At 37.2% G+C, this 15,615-nt stretch overlaps 1 protein-coding gene across 5 annotated transcripts in view; it reads left to right on the plus strand.

Moving 5' to 3' along the window:
• Window positions 1–15,615, plus strand: part of ACSL4 (acyl-CoA synthetase long chain family member 4) — a 79,920-nt gene that overhangs the window by 51,833 nt on the left and 12,472 nt on the right. For all 5 annotated transcript variants that reach the window (XM_054695615.1, XM_037512081.2, XM_037512080.2 and 2 more), the window contains exons 5-13: window positions 1,307–1,416; window positions 1,533–1,671; window positions 3,880–4,030; window positions 4,191–4,314; window positions 8,871–8,942; window positions 10,229–10,368; window positions 11,432–11,604; window positions 13,572–13,646; window positions 14,717–14,908. In XM_054695615.1, coding sequence (XP_054551590.1) covers window positions 1,307–1,416; window positions 1,533–1,671; window positions 3,880–4,030; window positions 4,191–4,314; window positions 8,871–8,942; window positions 10,229–10,368; window positions 11,432–11,604; window positions 13,572–13,646; window positions 14,717–14,908 — 1,176 coding nt within the window. The remainder of the gene's footprint in view (window positions 1–1,306; window positions 1,417–1,532; window positions 1,672–3,879; window positions 4,031–4,190; window positions 4,315–8,870; window positions 8,943–10,228; window positions 10,369–11,431; window positions 11,605–13,571; window positions 13,647–14,716; window positions 14,909–15,615) is intronic.

The following is a 15,615-nucleotide window of genomic DNA, read 5'->3' on the forward strand; positions in this document are numbered from 1 at the left end:
ATTTTTTAGGAAGTGATACAGAATAATTATTAAAACAGTAAAATCATTGCTTAAGATAAGTCTATTTCATTGCTTTACTTTGAGGCCTCCTAGTAAATTGATTCCATTTCACACATGAAGTAAGTACATGACAACCTGAATTGACATTAGCTGTATTAGCCAGATGGTAGAACTGGGTATATTTCTGATTCTTCAGCATTCAGTTTTGCCACTGTACACAAAACGATTTTTTAAAATGAATGATGCTGTACAGTGTCACATACTAAGTACTCACTTATGTATTGAATGAAATTGAACACTACAGAAATTGGGAGTTTGCATTTCAAACAAATCGAAAATAGATAATAAGAGAAAGATCCTCTATGTTCACCAATCAACACCTCGTAAAAATTGACTACTCTTAAACCACATTCCTGTTTTGGTGACCAGCTGAGAGCTGAATTTCCAAGTTTGATATAAGTTTAGCAGATATTCTTCAATTCTAAATGATCTTGCTTTCAGTTTGTTTTCATTGGTAGCGCCTAAAGAATAGATCTTCTTGGAAAAAGACTAATTGTAATAAAGTAAAAATCAAAATCAACAAGTAACTATAGACTAGATATACGGTAATGGGGCGGGGGAAAGAGAAGAGAGATTAGTGTCAGAATAAGGGGGGTGGGAATTATATGGGGAATATAACAAATGAAAATGCATACATTGTGCAAAAATGAAAAAATGATGTTAAGAATTATATAAAATAAAATAATTTTTAAAACTTAAAAAAAAGAAAATAGATCTTCTTGGCCCCTCCAATTAAAGCCTGGAGGTTACCAAGCAACTTGGACATTGGCGCCTCGGAAAAAAATGACTTTTGGAAGGAGTAAGAACGTGATTCAGGACTGATTTTCTGACCGGGATCCTCCAAACTTGAGGATTCTCAAGGACTTGTCTATCCTTTGGTACTATGATCCATGAAAGTGTGTGTCACAGGGGAGCCCTGGTTAGGCGAGCTCTCAGCCAGAACCTACTGGCCTTGAGAGTCTTAATTGACTGCTATTTGACCAGTTGTGGCACTTCAAGTATTTCTGTTTCTAACTTTCTAATTTAGAAACTTACTAACTTTCTAATCCTAAGAAGTTGTAAGGAAAATTGGGAGGCTACCAGGAAGTATGATGTAAGGTTGAAGGGTAATAACAGAAACTATGGAATCAAATTAAATTGTAAAATATCTTTGTGTTTGTGAGTACCCATCATTAAAGGCTGGCTGAAATAGTATACCTAAAAATGTTTATCACTTAACTTTTGTGTATATTTTTTTACTATGTAGTTGTGACTTTATATGCCACACTTGGCAAAGAAGCTGTCGTTCATGGATTAAATGAATCTGAGGCTACCTATCTGATCACTAGTGTTGAACTTCTGGAAAGTAAACTTAAGGTAAGTAAGAAATTTTCTCTTGACTCGTGGTAGTACTATCTAACTAGGAGAATGCTCAGTAATTGAATTTATTGTGGGCCCATGTTTAATAGCTTGATTTTCTTTCTGTTCAACAGACTGCATTGTCAGATATTAATTGTGTTAAACATATCATTTATGTGGACAATAAGACTATCAATAAAGCAGAATACCCTGAAGGATTTGAGATTCACAGCATGCAATCAGTAGAAGACTTGGGATCCAAGCCAGAAAATTGTAAGTAAAGCAGTTAAAACAAATCTCTTCAAGAATTGTTATTTCAATACGTTAGGTAAAGAAGAGATATGATCGAAAACTATAAAGTTCTTTGAAGTTTTAAATAAAAATATTTGAAAATGATCAAAACCGTGCATAATTAAGGTTTTCCCTTCCTTTCTCTTTAAAAGGTGGCACTGTTTCCAGTCCAACCTAGATGAGCTAAATTAACAGCAAGAAACAAATTAAAAATTAAAAATTTTTAAGTATTTCAAGTATTTAAGTAATTTTAAGCATGTGTGCATTGACATTTAATAAGTGGGGAGTTATATTTTCACTCAACTTTTTTGTTTAATTAGTTTTGTAGAATAACAAAAAATGTTGTGTCTATAATAGCTATTTTCTTTATTAGTAGAGTAGAAGATCCTTTCAATAATAACATTTATTGTTTTCTAATTCTTCCTTACATATGACCATTCTAATTTTATTGATTAAAATGTGATTTGTCTTTAATATAAAATTTTAGCTATGTGCCTTGTCTTTTTTATTTCACTTTTATTGTATTTTACAAAAGTATCCCCATAAATGATTATGGGGGGGGTTGTCTTCACAACAGATTATTGGAGAAACACAGCTCCACAGCGTAGTTTGGAAAATTAGAGGTGACTGTTTCTTTCAATAAATTTTGATTGAAACACTATCACATCAATTTGTTTAACAGTTGTCTGTGGTTCTTCTCCTTCTACAACAGTAGTTTATGGTAGAAACCATATGGCTCTCAAACGCTAGAATATTTACCATATAGTCTTTGTAAAAACTGTCTACTGACCCCTGCTCAGGATGGCTGAATACAATCTCTTGGGAAAACCTTGCTATTATTCTCCTTTAATCACTGAATAAGCAAAGGTAGAAATGGAGCTCAGGACCCTTCAATATTTCCTTCCTTCGGTCAGAGGACTGGAAGAAGTAAAACTTAGATATAGTTTAGGTATTTTTTAATATACATTTGATAGAGAATGAAGGACTGATCCAAAGAGGTCTGATCCAGAGAGGGTAAGACCCAAAGAACCCTCAGTTCGGACACACAGCAAGTATTCCAACTGCAGGCATGAGTGATTTGTGTGAGACAGCGAGAGAGGAAAGAGAAAAAGGATCTCATGCTATAATTTTTATCTAATTGCATTTTCAATACTTAAAAATTTCCTATATAGATTTCAATAAACAACTGTTAAAACAGTAGAAAAGATGATTAGTTTGTTGTCCTTTGGATTTTGCTTATGACCTGGATATAATCTTAAAATAATTTTAAATGTATAATGGCTAATTGAATTGAATCTAATGCAATGTTCTTGGTTCAGTTTTTTTTAAATTATTTTTGCAAGAACTTGAAAATTAGTTTGAATAGTTTTGAATCAGGTGTATGTATGAGTGCTACCTGTAATCTATTCCAGACATACAGAATCAGAGTTTTCAGACTAGGGTCCACAGATAGTATTTTAAGTTCTGTAGGTGATTCTAATATTCACCAGTGGTTAACAACCATAATCGAGTCCAAGCATCTCATTTCAGAGATGAGAAAACTGAGGCCAGAAGCACTTACACACAATGATCAATTGCCTTGATTCTTCAAAGCCCTAGAAATCTTTGCCATGCACTCCTCTATTTTATTATACTTTGGAGAGGTATGAGCCAACAGGGATTAGGCTAAATTTCAAAAAAGGGGCTAAACTGAACTTGAAATTTCAGTATCAGGTAACTAGAATTTGATGACCAATTTCGTTTTGTGCTTATCAATTTTTTAAAAAAATGTTTTTTTTATTATGTCAGAATCTAAATATCTCTGTTTAGCAACTTAACTTTTATTATTATTATTATTATTTTTTAGAAACTTACTTTTTTTTTTTTAAAGATTTATTTATTTATTTATACAAGTACTGGGTACAGTCAGAAGCGCGGGAGGGTGAGAGAATTCACCAGAGCCAGAGCGGGGAGCAGAGCAGGCAGAAGGACCAAAGTACACTGCTGAGGGGAGCAGCGGGCGGCAGGAGAGGTCTGCACGCCATGCGGAACCCTCCTCCGGTGGCCGGGGAGCAGCCAGGGATTGAACTGGCGCTGCAGAGGCTGTGGGTAGCTTCGCAACCCAGCGCTCAACTGCTGCGCCACCGGGGAGGCCCTAGCAACTTAACTTTTAAGCTAAAGAAAATACGGTGCTTTTTTTTGTTCATTCAGCAAGCGTTCCTCCAAATAGACCATCCCCTTCGGACATGGCTATCGTCATGTACACCAGTGGATCTACTGGACGACCAAAGGGCGTGATGATGCATCATAGCAATTTGATAGCTGGAATGACAGGCCAGTGTGAGAGAATTCCTGGACTGGGGTAAGAGATAATTATTCGGCTTTCTCCTTAGAAATAAGAGCTCATATTTGGCATTCTCTAAATTCAAATCGATATTTATATGACAAGGTTATTGATGTTTCCCATATACAGTGACTTTTTAAGAATGGCTAAAATGTTTCTCCTATTTTTTTTTTTTTAGACCAAAGGACACATATATTGGCTACTTGCCTTTGGCTCATGTACTAGAATTGACAGCAGAGATATCTTGCTTTACCTATGGCTGTAGGATTGGATATTCTTCTCCACTTACACTCTCTGATCAGGTGACACGTTTTTTCAGTTTATTGGCACAATTATATTAAGTTACAATGTTTGATGGAGAATATATTACTAAAACATGAGAGGTTTTAATTCAGTTAAAATTTTCTCCTTGCCTTCAAAACTAGCTTCCATGAGCAATACAGAGCTGTAATAAATAACCTTGGATTGTTAGTATTGCTTTAGCTACACATTTGAAACTAATAATTACTTTCATCTTGTCTTTATTAAGTTTTTACTTTGGAGAAGTTGGATAGAGAATATAAATACACTGAACCTTTTTGACAGGTTACCCATAAACCATTGTGGGGTCTTTTTATAAGGCAATGTGGTGGCCAGAATTTGGCCCAATTTTGTTGAGTTTTCTCTACAGCTGTGCTGTACAATAAACATTAGCCACCAGTGACATTGAAATGCAAATTAATTATAATTAGATTAGAAGAATTCCATTTCTTTTTTTACTTTAAGAAACTAAGTTGAACTTAGAAACTAAATTTAGAACCTTCTTCGTGGACATGTGTGACTAGTGGCTACCATATTGGATACCACAGAGTCTAATAGCTATAATTGGAACATTTCCATCATCTCAAACTTTTATTGGACATCACTGCAGTCTCTCCAAAGGCAGTCGTCAACGCCATACTCTTGAGTTACAGTTCTTCCTTCTCCCTGTTGTTCATGGCTGGATGTTCAACAATGGCTAGGGCCAGCTTATGTATTTTATTTTATTTTATGTTTTTAAAGATTTATTTATTTATGCATACAAGAGCTGGGGTATAGGCCAGAGATGCAGGGGGTGAGAGGATTCACCAGACAGAGTGGGGAACAGAACAGGCAGATTGACGGAAGTACACCACTGAGGGGAGCAGCGGGCAAGTCAGGAGAGGTCTGCTGCGCCATGTGGGTTGCTCCCTTGCTGGCCAGGGATCGAACTCGTGCTGCAGAGGCTACGGATTGCTTCATAGTGCGTTGCTTAACCTCTTGCGCCACCAGGGAGGCCCCTATTTTTAATATTTTATTTATTTATTTATTTATTTTTAAAGAGGCATGTATTATTATTTATTTATTTGGGTTTTTTTTGTTGTTGTTGTTGTTGTTTATACATGCACTGGGTACAGTCAGAAGCGCGGGAGGGTGAGAGAATTCACCAGAGCCAGAGCGGGGAGCAGAGCAGGCAGAAGGACTGAAGTACACTGCTGAGGGGAGCAGCGGGCAGCAGGAGAGGTCTGCCCACCATGTGGGACCCTCCTCCGGTGGCCGGGGAGCAGCCGGGGATCGAACCGGCGCCACAGAGGCCGCGGGCAGCTTCGCAACCCAGCGCTCAACCGCTGCGCCACCAGGGAGGCCCTATTTTTAATATTTTAAACTAAAGTCAGAGTTCACTGAATTTGGCCAAGATGACTTTGCTAGTGGAGCCATGATTGCAATCCACAAATCTGTTCACAAAGTCTTTCTCTTAGATATTTTGCTGTTCATGCATTTGCTTATACTCTTTTTAGTTTGGAATGTTTTTTCCTCTATTTCTACCTTCCCTCCAGGGACTAGCACAGGTGTAGCCTCCTCTGTGAAGCCTCCCTTGTGCCAGAAGGGAGGACCCTAGCTTATGTAGTTTAACCCCATTTGAAACACACACCTAATATCTACTGTCCACAATTCTTCATGTCTTCTTTAAAATATCTGCTATTAAAAATGTCACAACCAGGCATTGTGGGAATAAAGGAACTTCTAAGGAATCTGTGGATAGTGAGTACAGGTACATTTCAAATATTTTGGGTTCTGCCTGAAACCATTGCAATAAAGTGAACATTGCATTACAATGAGTCACGCACATTTTTTTGTTTCCAAGTGTGTATAAAAGGTATATTCACACTGTACTGTACTCTACTGAGTGTGTAATAACATTTTATCTAAAACAACAGTGTATAGGGCCTCACTGGTGGCACAGTGCTTGAGCGCTGGGTTGCGAAGCTGTCTGCAGCCTCTGCAGCGCTGGTTCGATCCCCGGCCGCCGGGAAGGTTCCCACATGGCGCGCAGACCTCTCCTGCCGCCCGCTGCTCCCCTCAGCAGTGTACTTCATCAGTGTGCCTGTTCTCTCCGCTCTGGCTCTGGTGAATTCTCTCACCCTCCCGCACTTCTGACTGTACCCAGTGCTTGTATAAATAAATAAATAAATCTTTAAAAAAAAAAAAACAACAGTGTATACACATTAATTAATGTGACATAGATGCAAGTGAGGACATACTGTTGGAAATTGATACCAACACACTTGCTTGAGGCAAGGTTGCCACAGTCCTTCAATTGGTAAACTGTGCACTACCTGTAAACCACGGTAAGGTGATATGCAATTAAATGAGGTATGCCTGTGTAGGCAGCGATGGCTTGACTTTGTGGCTTCTACCATTCTCATCATTGCAAGCTCAATGGTTATTTTTAGAACCCCAGGCAACGCTGCCTTCTGTTTGGGACTTTCAAGGGAGCATGCATCTGGTAAGATGTACCCTTGGTGCTTACAGTTAGCAACTTTAATACTGTTGGGGTAGAAATACCATTTTGACAAGAGAAGAGGTTTGATGGTTTGTAAAAAAGACTAAGACAAAAATGTTAAATAGATTTTTCTTTCCTGATTTGAGTTTCCAACCATTGGTTTTTGGATGTCTAACTTAACGTGCACAAATCTGGTGTCTAGATCAAAAAAGAAAGGGCATTTCCAGCAAGCCAGAATGACCCTTGTGTTCCTATTCTAGTTGTTACCACTCACCCCAAGGGTAATCCAAACACCTGTAAAATGATTTTTCCATGAAATATAGTTCTGTGCTTCAAACAGCTACCTACTTTATACTTTAAGGAGCAAGGCCACTTTTTAGGATAGAGAACTGCGTACTTAACTATGCTGTTTGACGTTCATGTTTAAAATCTGATAGAATATTCATGGAGAGAATAAGTAAACTATCAAGTAAACTAGTAAGCAGCACTCAGTTCAGTAAGCTCAAAATAGGTTTGTGAATAAGACTAGGGCTGAAATTGTAAAAAAGAAACTTCGAAAAATCTACAGTAGTTATTACATTTTGATACATTATAGTGGGTTTTTTTTTATGTTCAGAAATGTTTTTAAAATATGAAAAGCATTTCAATAAGCTTTAAAGTATGATTTTTTGTTCCCCCTGGGAAGCCTAGAAACCAGAAACTAATAACCTTTGTTTTCACTGCCTTTCTGAAAACAATAACCTCACTGTGGAAAAGAGGACAGTTGGAGTCTGTTGCTTGTCTGATTTCATTCTCTTAGTCCAAGTAGTACATTAGAAGGCTGCTAAAAACTGTCAGGGACATTCACACCTACCTTTTAAATGAACTTTATAATCAAGAGTCTCAGTCTTACTAGGAATCTAAAATCCAAGAGTCTGGTTCACATAGGAAACCAAAAAAGGTGGCAGACCAGAGCCCCATATTTGAAGCGAGAAGATGACAGTGATGTATTGACAAGTAGGGTTTCTATGGTCATATGAAGACAAGAGAACTGATAATATCGCTAGGAGTGACAAAGAAATAAGGAATGGTTGCTTGTGGCTACTGTTATCCCAGAAATGCTGTCTACAGCAAAAAATGACGCAAAGCTCTGACTCAAAGGACATAAGAGCCCATCTTTCTCTCTACAGAGAAGGCTACAGCGCAGCCCTCTTGTGTATGCTGTGCCTGTGTACATGTAGATTGCCACTCCCAAATGTGCTCACACTTGCACATCCACAAAAACACAAGCAGTTCCTTTATTTCTTTTATTTGTCTTAAAGAAAAGTAAGATAAAAACAATTGAGCTCTATGAGCAGAACCTTCTATATGACAAAGCTGGTTGTACTGGTAGATCATCACACTCCTTCTTATGAGCTGGTCTTCTTGGCCTGTGTTTGCTATGGTTGATATGATTAATGAACAGCATTATAGCATTTTTATCTTCCTTCCTCTGTGGACAATTTTTCTACCTACTGACTTGTAACTTAAAATGCCAAATAATACTAACATATGGGAGTGAAAGAAAGGAAGAGAGGGGAAGGGAGAAGAAATTCACATTTGCTAGGTACCCCCATTTGATCACTGATAGTGTCTTCAAATTAGTATTTCTATATGATGTTAACTGATGTGTTCACTCTGAGATGGCTTTGCCTTTTACCTAATCAAAGAAAGTTAAAATTATCTTCAGTTTTATTTTAGCGTTCATGCTACCTAAGTTGACACTTATTCTTTAAATAGAAGTTCTGTGCTATATTTGATGTTAACATATTAAAAAAGAATGTTTGGCTTGCGAAATGGCCCATCTTTCTTTATTTTGAATTAGAATTGTTTTTCTAAGAAAGACTGACATATTCCAGAAGAAATAATATACAGAACAAAGCACTGGAGCACATACTTTAGACCTATAGGTAATAATAGTTGTAACAAATAAGTCACAGAGCAGTGGAGGGTCAAATTCCATGCGTAAACTTTCTTGTCATTGTCATTACTTGAATTACAACATTTTTTCCATTACGTTTGGTTTCCCTGATCCTATTTACTTTTTCTGTAATGTAGTCCAGCAAAATTAAAAAAGGAAGCAAAGGAGACTGTACTGTCCTGAAGCCCACCCTCATGGCTGCTGTTCCAGTGAGTACAGAATATAAATGTCCTCATTTGTTGTGTGCACTTCAACTTTTTATAAAAGTAATACTCTTCGGTATTTGGTGATACTACATTTTAATACTTTGTTGAATATATGGCAAATGTGTCCCTTTAAATGTTGGATAGTAAGTAGAAAGATGAAACAGCAGACTTCTGAGATGCATGCCTATTCATGCTTGCTGGTACTTGAAAATTAGGTGATGAAAATGACCTAGTTCAAATTACCTAGTGTGAGAATTGGTCATACTATTTTTTTGAATACAGGTAACTTTGGTTTATGAGCGTGTGTATGATTTAGGGCAATAGGTTCATACCTCCTTGGTTGTATGTTACTCATTTTAGCAATTCTTGAGCATACAATACGCTCTTGTTAACTGTAGTCACCATGCTGTACATTAGATTCTAAGAACTTACCTACCTTCGAACTGCCAGTTTTTACCTTTTCAATAACATCTCTTCCCAATTCCCTCATGTCTGGCCCCTGGCAACCACCAATCTCCTCTCGGTTTCTATGATTTTTGGCTTCCTTAGATTTCACATATAAATGACATCATGGAGCAATTAGGTCTGATCTGACTTATTTCACTTAACATAATGCAAGGGATCATCCTACTATCCTCACTTGTGAATGGCTCTATTCTAATATGGAGAAAACCATCTGTAGTTAATTCATTGTAGTGCAACTGAATTTGCACTACTTGTTATTTGTAAGTATTTTTAACTAGCCATTTATAAATAGGTGTGCTTTCAATAATTCTTGTTAATTTTGCTAAGCATTTTTTTTTAATTGTAGCAACATTGGTTCACAATACTATATATGATTTAAGGGGCTAGGTTCATACCACTTTAGAAAACACCATATGGGTTTTTTGATTTTTGCTGTAACAGTCGCAAGGTAGTATTGTAATAAATAGAAAAGAAAAGCATCAGGATTAGATTGAACTTAGTAGGGTGTTGTTTGAGAACAAGTCAACATACTTGAAAGAATTTTTTAAAAAATTATTTTTCTATAAGAACATAGTGAGTTGTTTATAGTCTAGTTAACATTTAAAAAAAAAAAATAGATCAACTTAGTATCTAGAGCTAAAGAAAGCCCTATCTTTAGATTATTTGAAATAGTGAAGAAGTCAGTGAAATTATGTGGTAATGTAAATATGTTCATTATACTAAATGCCCTTTTTTAAAATGTTGGAAATCAGGTATCTTTAAAGACTGTCTTAGTGTTAGTGTAATTCTTTTTTAGAGTATTGAATATTTTGCTTACATTTTAGGAAATTATGGATAGAATTTACAAGAATGTTATGAGCAAAGTCCAAGAGATGAATTATATCCAGAAAACTCTGTTCAAGATAGGGTATGACTACAAATTGGAACAGATCAAGAAGGGATATGATGCACCATTATGCAATCTGTAAGTACATTTCTGTAGTTTGGGACCTTAAGTCTTTGTGTATTCCTACCTCTGGAAGATGAATAAGTAAATGGCAAGTCAGTTTAGTTGGAATATCACTGCCATGATCCTGAGGTTGTATTGTTCCTTTATTCATTTCTTAGTCTCGCTAAGCAGCAAGCAGAGAACCCCAAGCTCTAATTTTGGCAACTTCACAAATTTCAATATCTGAGTAAATATTTAAGGTCTAATTATAAAATTTGGTCTCATGAAGAGAAACTATGTTAGACTTTTGAATCAAGGCATTTAAGTTTTAAAAACTGTTATTTCTACCTTAAAAAAAATCATACTCAGGGCTCCCTGGTGGTGCAGGGGTTAAAGTCTCAGCACTATCAAGCTATCACCCACCACTCTCTGCCACTGCAGCATGAGTTTGATCCCCAGCCAGGATGCTAACCCACATGGCACAGCAGACCTCTCCTGTCTCACCCGCTGTTCCCCTCAGCAGTGTATTTCAGTAGATCTGCCTTTCTGCTCCTCACTCTGTTTGTGGTGGGTCCACTCACCCTCTGCACCTCTGGCCTATGCCCCAGTTCTTGTATGCATAAATAAATAAATCTTAAAAAAAAAACCAAAAGAAAAAAAGTCATACTCAAGGTTTATTCTTCATGAAGACCTGATTTATTGTATTGATGAGTGTAGCAAGTCTGGGTATATGGAGGTTATTTTAAATGCAGTGGGGATGGGACTGTATTTTTTATTAGAAGAGAAACAAGATAGATGACTAATTGTACCAAAGGTAACATTAATGTTTTCCCTCTGACATTTTATTTTATTTACTGTGTGTCAGAGGAGTTTTCTGACATTGAACAGTTGTGGGTTTTTTGGGCATTTATAAGTTTTTATGGCATTTTTTTCAAGGTGTCCTAGCTATGGCTTTGTTAGCCTCTCATGATCTCCATGGTTCTGAAAATTTAGTTGTTCAACCAAATTTTAGGAGAGCTTTCCTAAAGCTGACATATTAACATATTGCCCAGAACAATGTCTGTATGTATTAAAACCATTTTTCTCCCCTTTTATTAAGGATACTGTTTAAAAAAGTGAAGGCCCTGCTTGGAGGGAATGTCCGTATGATGCTGTCTGGTGGCGCACCGCTTTCTCCTCAGACACACCGGTTCATGAATGTCTGCTTCTGCTGCCCAATTGGTCAGGGTTACGGATTGACAGAATCCTGTGGTGCAGGGACAGTTACTGAAGGTGAGCAGTTTCCATGTGGCAAGGAATTCTACACTACTACACTACTACACTCCATTTGCATGACCTTGCTTATTGTATTCCTTTTTAGTAATTCACTGCAAACCTACACGGTTTCAGAAACTTTTACTAAAGAGTATTCCTGGTGCTTTTCCCACCCCCATAAAGCCTTGTAAATATATAGGCCACATTATTAGTCCTCAGTATTTCTACCACCCCAGTACTTTAATCATCTCTCTCTAAATGATTACTCCTTGGAGAACTGCACTCTGGGAATAAAGTATCACTTGCATGCCCCTTCTTGACTCTGCATTCCTGCCCAGACTTTTGTTTGCTTTCTCTTCTGTTGTTTTCCCTTTTTGCCAACAGCCTGTAGCAGGGTCTCTCAACTTCAGCATTATTGAAATCTTGAACCAGTGAGCTCTTTATGGATGCTGGAGGTTGGTTAGCAGCTGGATGGAATTAGTAATCCACTCCCCACACTTGGGACAATGAAATGTATCTCCAAACATTGCCAAATATCCCCCCAGGTTGAGGTTGGGGGACAAAATCACTTCAGGCTGTGAAAATTTGGCTGGGGGTATATAGTACTTTTTTTTTTAATATCCCACTTCACTTAAGTTCTTTGAGTCCAAAATGAATGTCATCATCATAAGCCATCTCTCTGTCACCATATTGTTTGTGTCCATGGTTTTCCTTTAAAGTCATTCAGGATTTTGGGTTTGAAGTCATTCTGATTGCTTATTTTAGTATCTTTGACAATCACCAGATCTTTCCCATTCTTCATTGGATTGTCCCTCCTTTGTGCCTCCCTTGGCATCCAGCCTTTTATTTCTTCACATTGCTGTGAGATAACAGCTTTGCAGTTGCTGTGTCTGCCTGTATCATGACACTTCAGATTTTCTCCTATTTACTTCTGTGAGACATGTCTACCTTTAAACACTGCTTAGCTTTCAAGACATCTTACTCTGGTACCATCACACTGACCCATCATTATTTCCCACATTTATACATTCCTGATCTTTCTCTATGGAGAAGCCACCTTCTCACTCTCCCACAGGCATCCTTGCTCTCATTGATCTGTATATTTTTGTTCCCTTCTCTTGGAATGCCCTTTTGCTCACCAGCCACAGCCATCTTCTAATGTTCAATCCTTCACCGAACTCATTTTGCATCCAGTCTTTCTAGTCTCTGAGGTACAGTTGTTCTCACTCTCAGTACCATGAAACTTAGTATTTAAATATTCTCTGAATCATTTCACATGCATTTCTTCCCAGGTGGTTTGCTTGTAAGCTCCTGGAGAGCAGGCCTCCTTATCATTTATGTGTTTCCTTTAAATGTTTAATATAATGCTAGTACATAATATATACTTGATTATTGCTAGAAATAATCACAGATTACAAAGGAAGATCAGCATCGCCACCATCATGTTCACAGTAGGAGCTAATGTTTATTGAATACTTTGTGCCGAGAAGTGTTAAGCGCTGTCCACACATCAATCAGCCCACGGACTGCTCACAGCACATGCGTATGTGAGGAAGATTCTGATAACTATCCCCACTTAGAAGTTGAAGAAATGGGAGACCTAGAGAGATTAGGTAAATTGACCACGTTAAACAGCCAGTGAAAGAATGAGTGGTAGAGAAGGAATCTCAATCAAAATCTGGCCTATCAGAAATCTAGGTACATAATGGTGGAGGCAATGCTCCTCCTTTAGGAAAGATTTTTGTACTTGATTTTCAGAAATACAGCCATAAGAAGCAGAAATGATGTAGCAACACCATAATTGCTTGTACTGTTAGAATGAAGTTGAAATATGGAATGAGAATCATACTTTGCACTCCCTCTCACTTCGGACTCTTCTTTTGTCACATCTTAGACTTTGGTTCAGATCCCATTATTCCTGATCTCACACTGGTATGAATCTGAAATTTGGTAGGCTAATATATTTATTACTTTTCCCCTCATAGTTACGGACTATACTACTGGCAGAGTTGGAGCTCCTCTTATCTGCTGTGAAATTAAGCTGAAAGACTGGCAAGAAGGTAAGACTTTTATAAGTGTGATTTTATAAGTATGAAACTTACCATGTAAGTTTCAGGTGTACAACTTCATGCCTTGACATCTGTATACAGTCACTCATCACTTATCGACCAGGGTATGTTTTACGAAATGCATTGCTTTCCAGTTTTGTCACGGTGTAAACATCATAGAGTACAACTACTCAAACCTAGATGGTATAACCTACCATACCCCTAACCAATATGGTATAGCCTATTGGGACCACTGTCATATATGTGGTCCATTGACTGAAAACGTCATTAAGCAACACACCTGTATACAGTACCATGACTGCCGCCAAGTCCAATCAACCCCACTACCCATTCTACCGAACATGTTGTTTATTTTATTAAAATTAATCTGACATACAATGTCATTTTAGTTTCAGGTATATGACATGAATGATTTGACATTTGTATACAGTGAGAAATGATCATCACAATAGGTCTCATTATATTTTCCTAGCAACTTCCCTATTGGAAGTACCATGTTATTGATTAAGAGTCTCCCTGCTGTTAATTATATCCTTGACTTGCTAGAGCTATGCTTTATTCAGTAATAAATAGGTAATGAGTAGTAATCATATTTCAGTAGTTGTTGCCGGTTATTTCAGTATTTTAATTTTAATGTTGTGACTGTCCATAGGCAAAATCCCTCCTGTTTCCCACAGCCTCATTTTCCCTCTCAGTGCTGTTACCTTTCATAAGCATTTACTAGCTGTTCTTTTTGATTAATATCTCCTTAGGAAAAAACCAAAACCCACTGATATGAACAAATTGATAATTTATTTATAACAACTTTAAGTATTACCCTTCTTGGGTTATGATGTTCTAATGTATAAAATTTTATGGTCATGGGAAGTTTTGGGATGGGTGGTGGATTATCATTGAGCCTTCACTGCTGCTACTGAAATCTAAGTAAATAAAGTAAAAACAAAATAATCTCTCATGAAGTGACAAAATTTAATCAGTAGAAATATATTTACACAGGGAACTCTAAGAATCAATGCAAGTGCATTTTTAGAAAATAGCTAATTTGCTTTTATGACTTTCAGGCGGTTATACAATTCACGACAAGCCAAACCCCAGAGGTGAAATCGTAATTGGTGGACAAAATATCTCCATGGGCTATTTTAAAAATGAAGAGAAAACAGCAGAGGATTATTCTGTGGATGAAAATGGACAGAGGTGGTTTTGCACTGGTGATATTGGAGAATTCCATCCCGATGGGTGTTTGCAGATTATAGGTCAGTGTATTCTCACTGTGCTTTGACGTTTCTGTAGCTTCAACAAATATGAAAGGGATATTGTTTCAGTCACTAATAGGGTTAACAGTTCATCAGTTAACTCTTTGGGTGAGCTATTTAACTTATGCCTGTGCTTCTCCATCTTTAAAACAGAAACAATACTGAACTGGGAGCATTGTTGTGAGGATTAAATGTATTGATGTGTATAAAATGTTCAGAGCAAAGCAGTACCTTTACCTTACTAAGTGGTAACAGTAGCCACCACATTAGGGGTGGGGAGAATAGGCAGGAAAATAGTAGATTGGTATTGAGAAAACAGAAATTACTCATAAGAGGTATTTTTTATTTTTGGCCAACTGCATGTGGTTCTGTACAGCCATCTTCTCCAACATACCCTACTCCAGATATTTCTCATCCAGAATATGAGAAAAATCTCTCCATCTAAGGGACAGTGTGTATACATTTTTGCCTTCTGTTTGTCATTCATATGACTCTAATCAGTTCTGAACTCTCGAATATAGTATCAGTCCTGAACATTACTCTGTTTAGGCATTGCAAGAATGTTCATTGTTTTGGCGTTGTCCTCATGAAACAGACTTTTAAGTCCAGATTGTCACTTGACAATGGCCATATGCTGTTCACTTAAATCAGACAAAGGTTAAAATTAAAAAAATATTGAACATTGTGTAGGGTCCCAGTCAGTACCT

This window comes from Talpa occidentalis, unplaced genomic scaffold (genome assembly GCF_014898055.3).
Source record: "Talpa occidentalis isolate TD23 unplaced genomic scaffold, MPIMG_talOcc4v2.1 talOcc4.15, whole genome shotgun sequence".
NCBI lineage: Eukaryota > Metazoa > Chordata > Mammalia > Eulipotyphla > Talpidae > Talpa > Talpa occidentalis.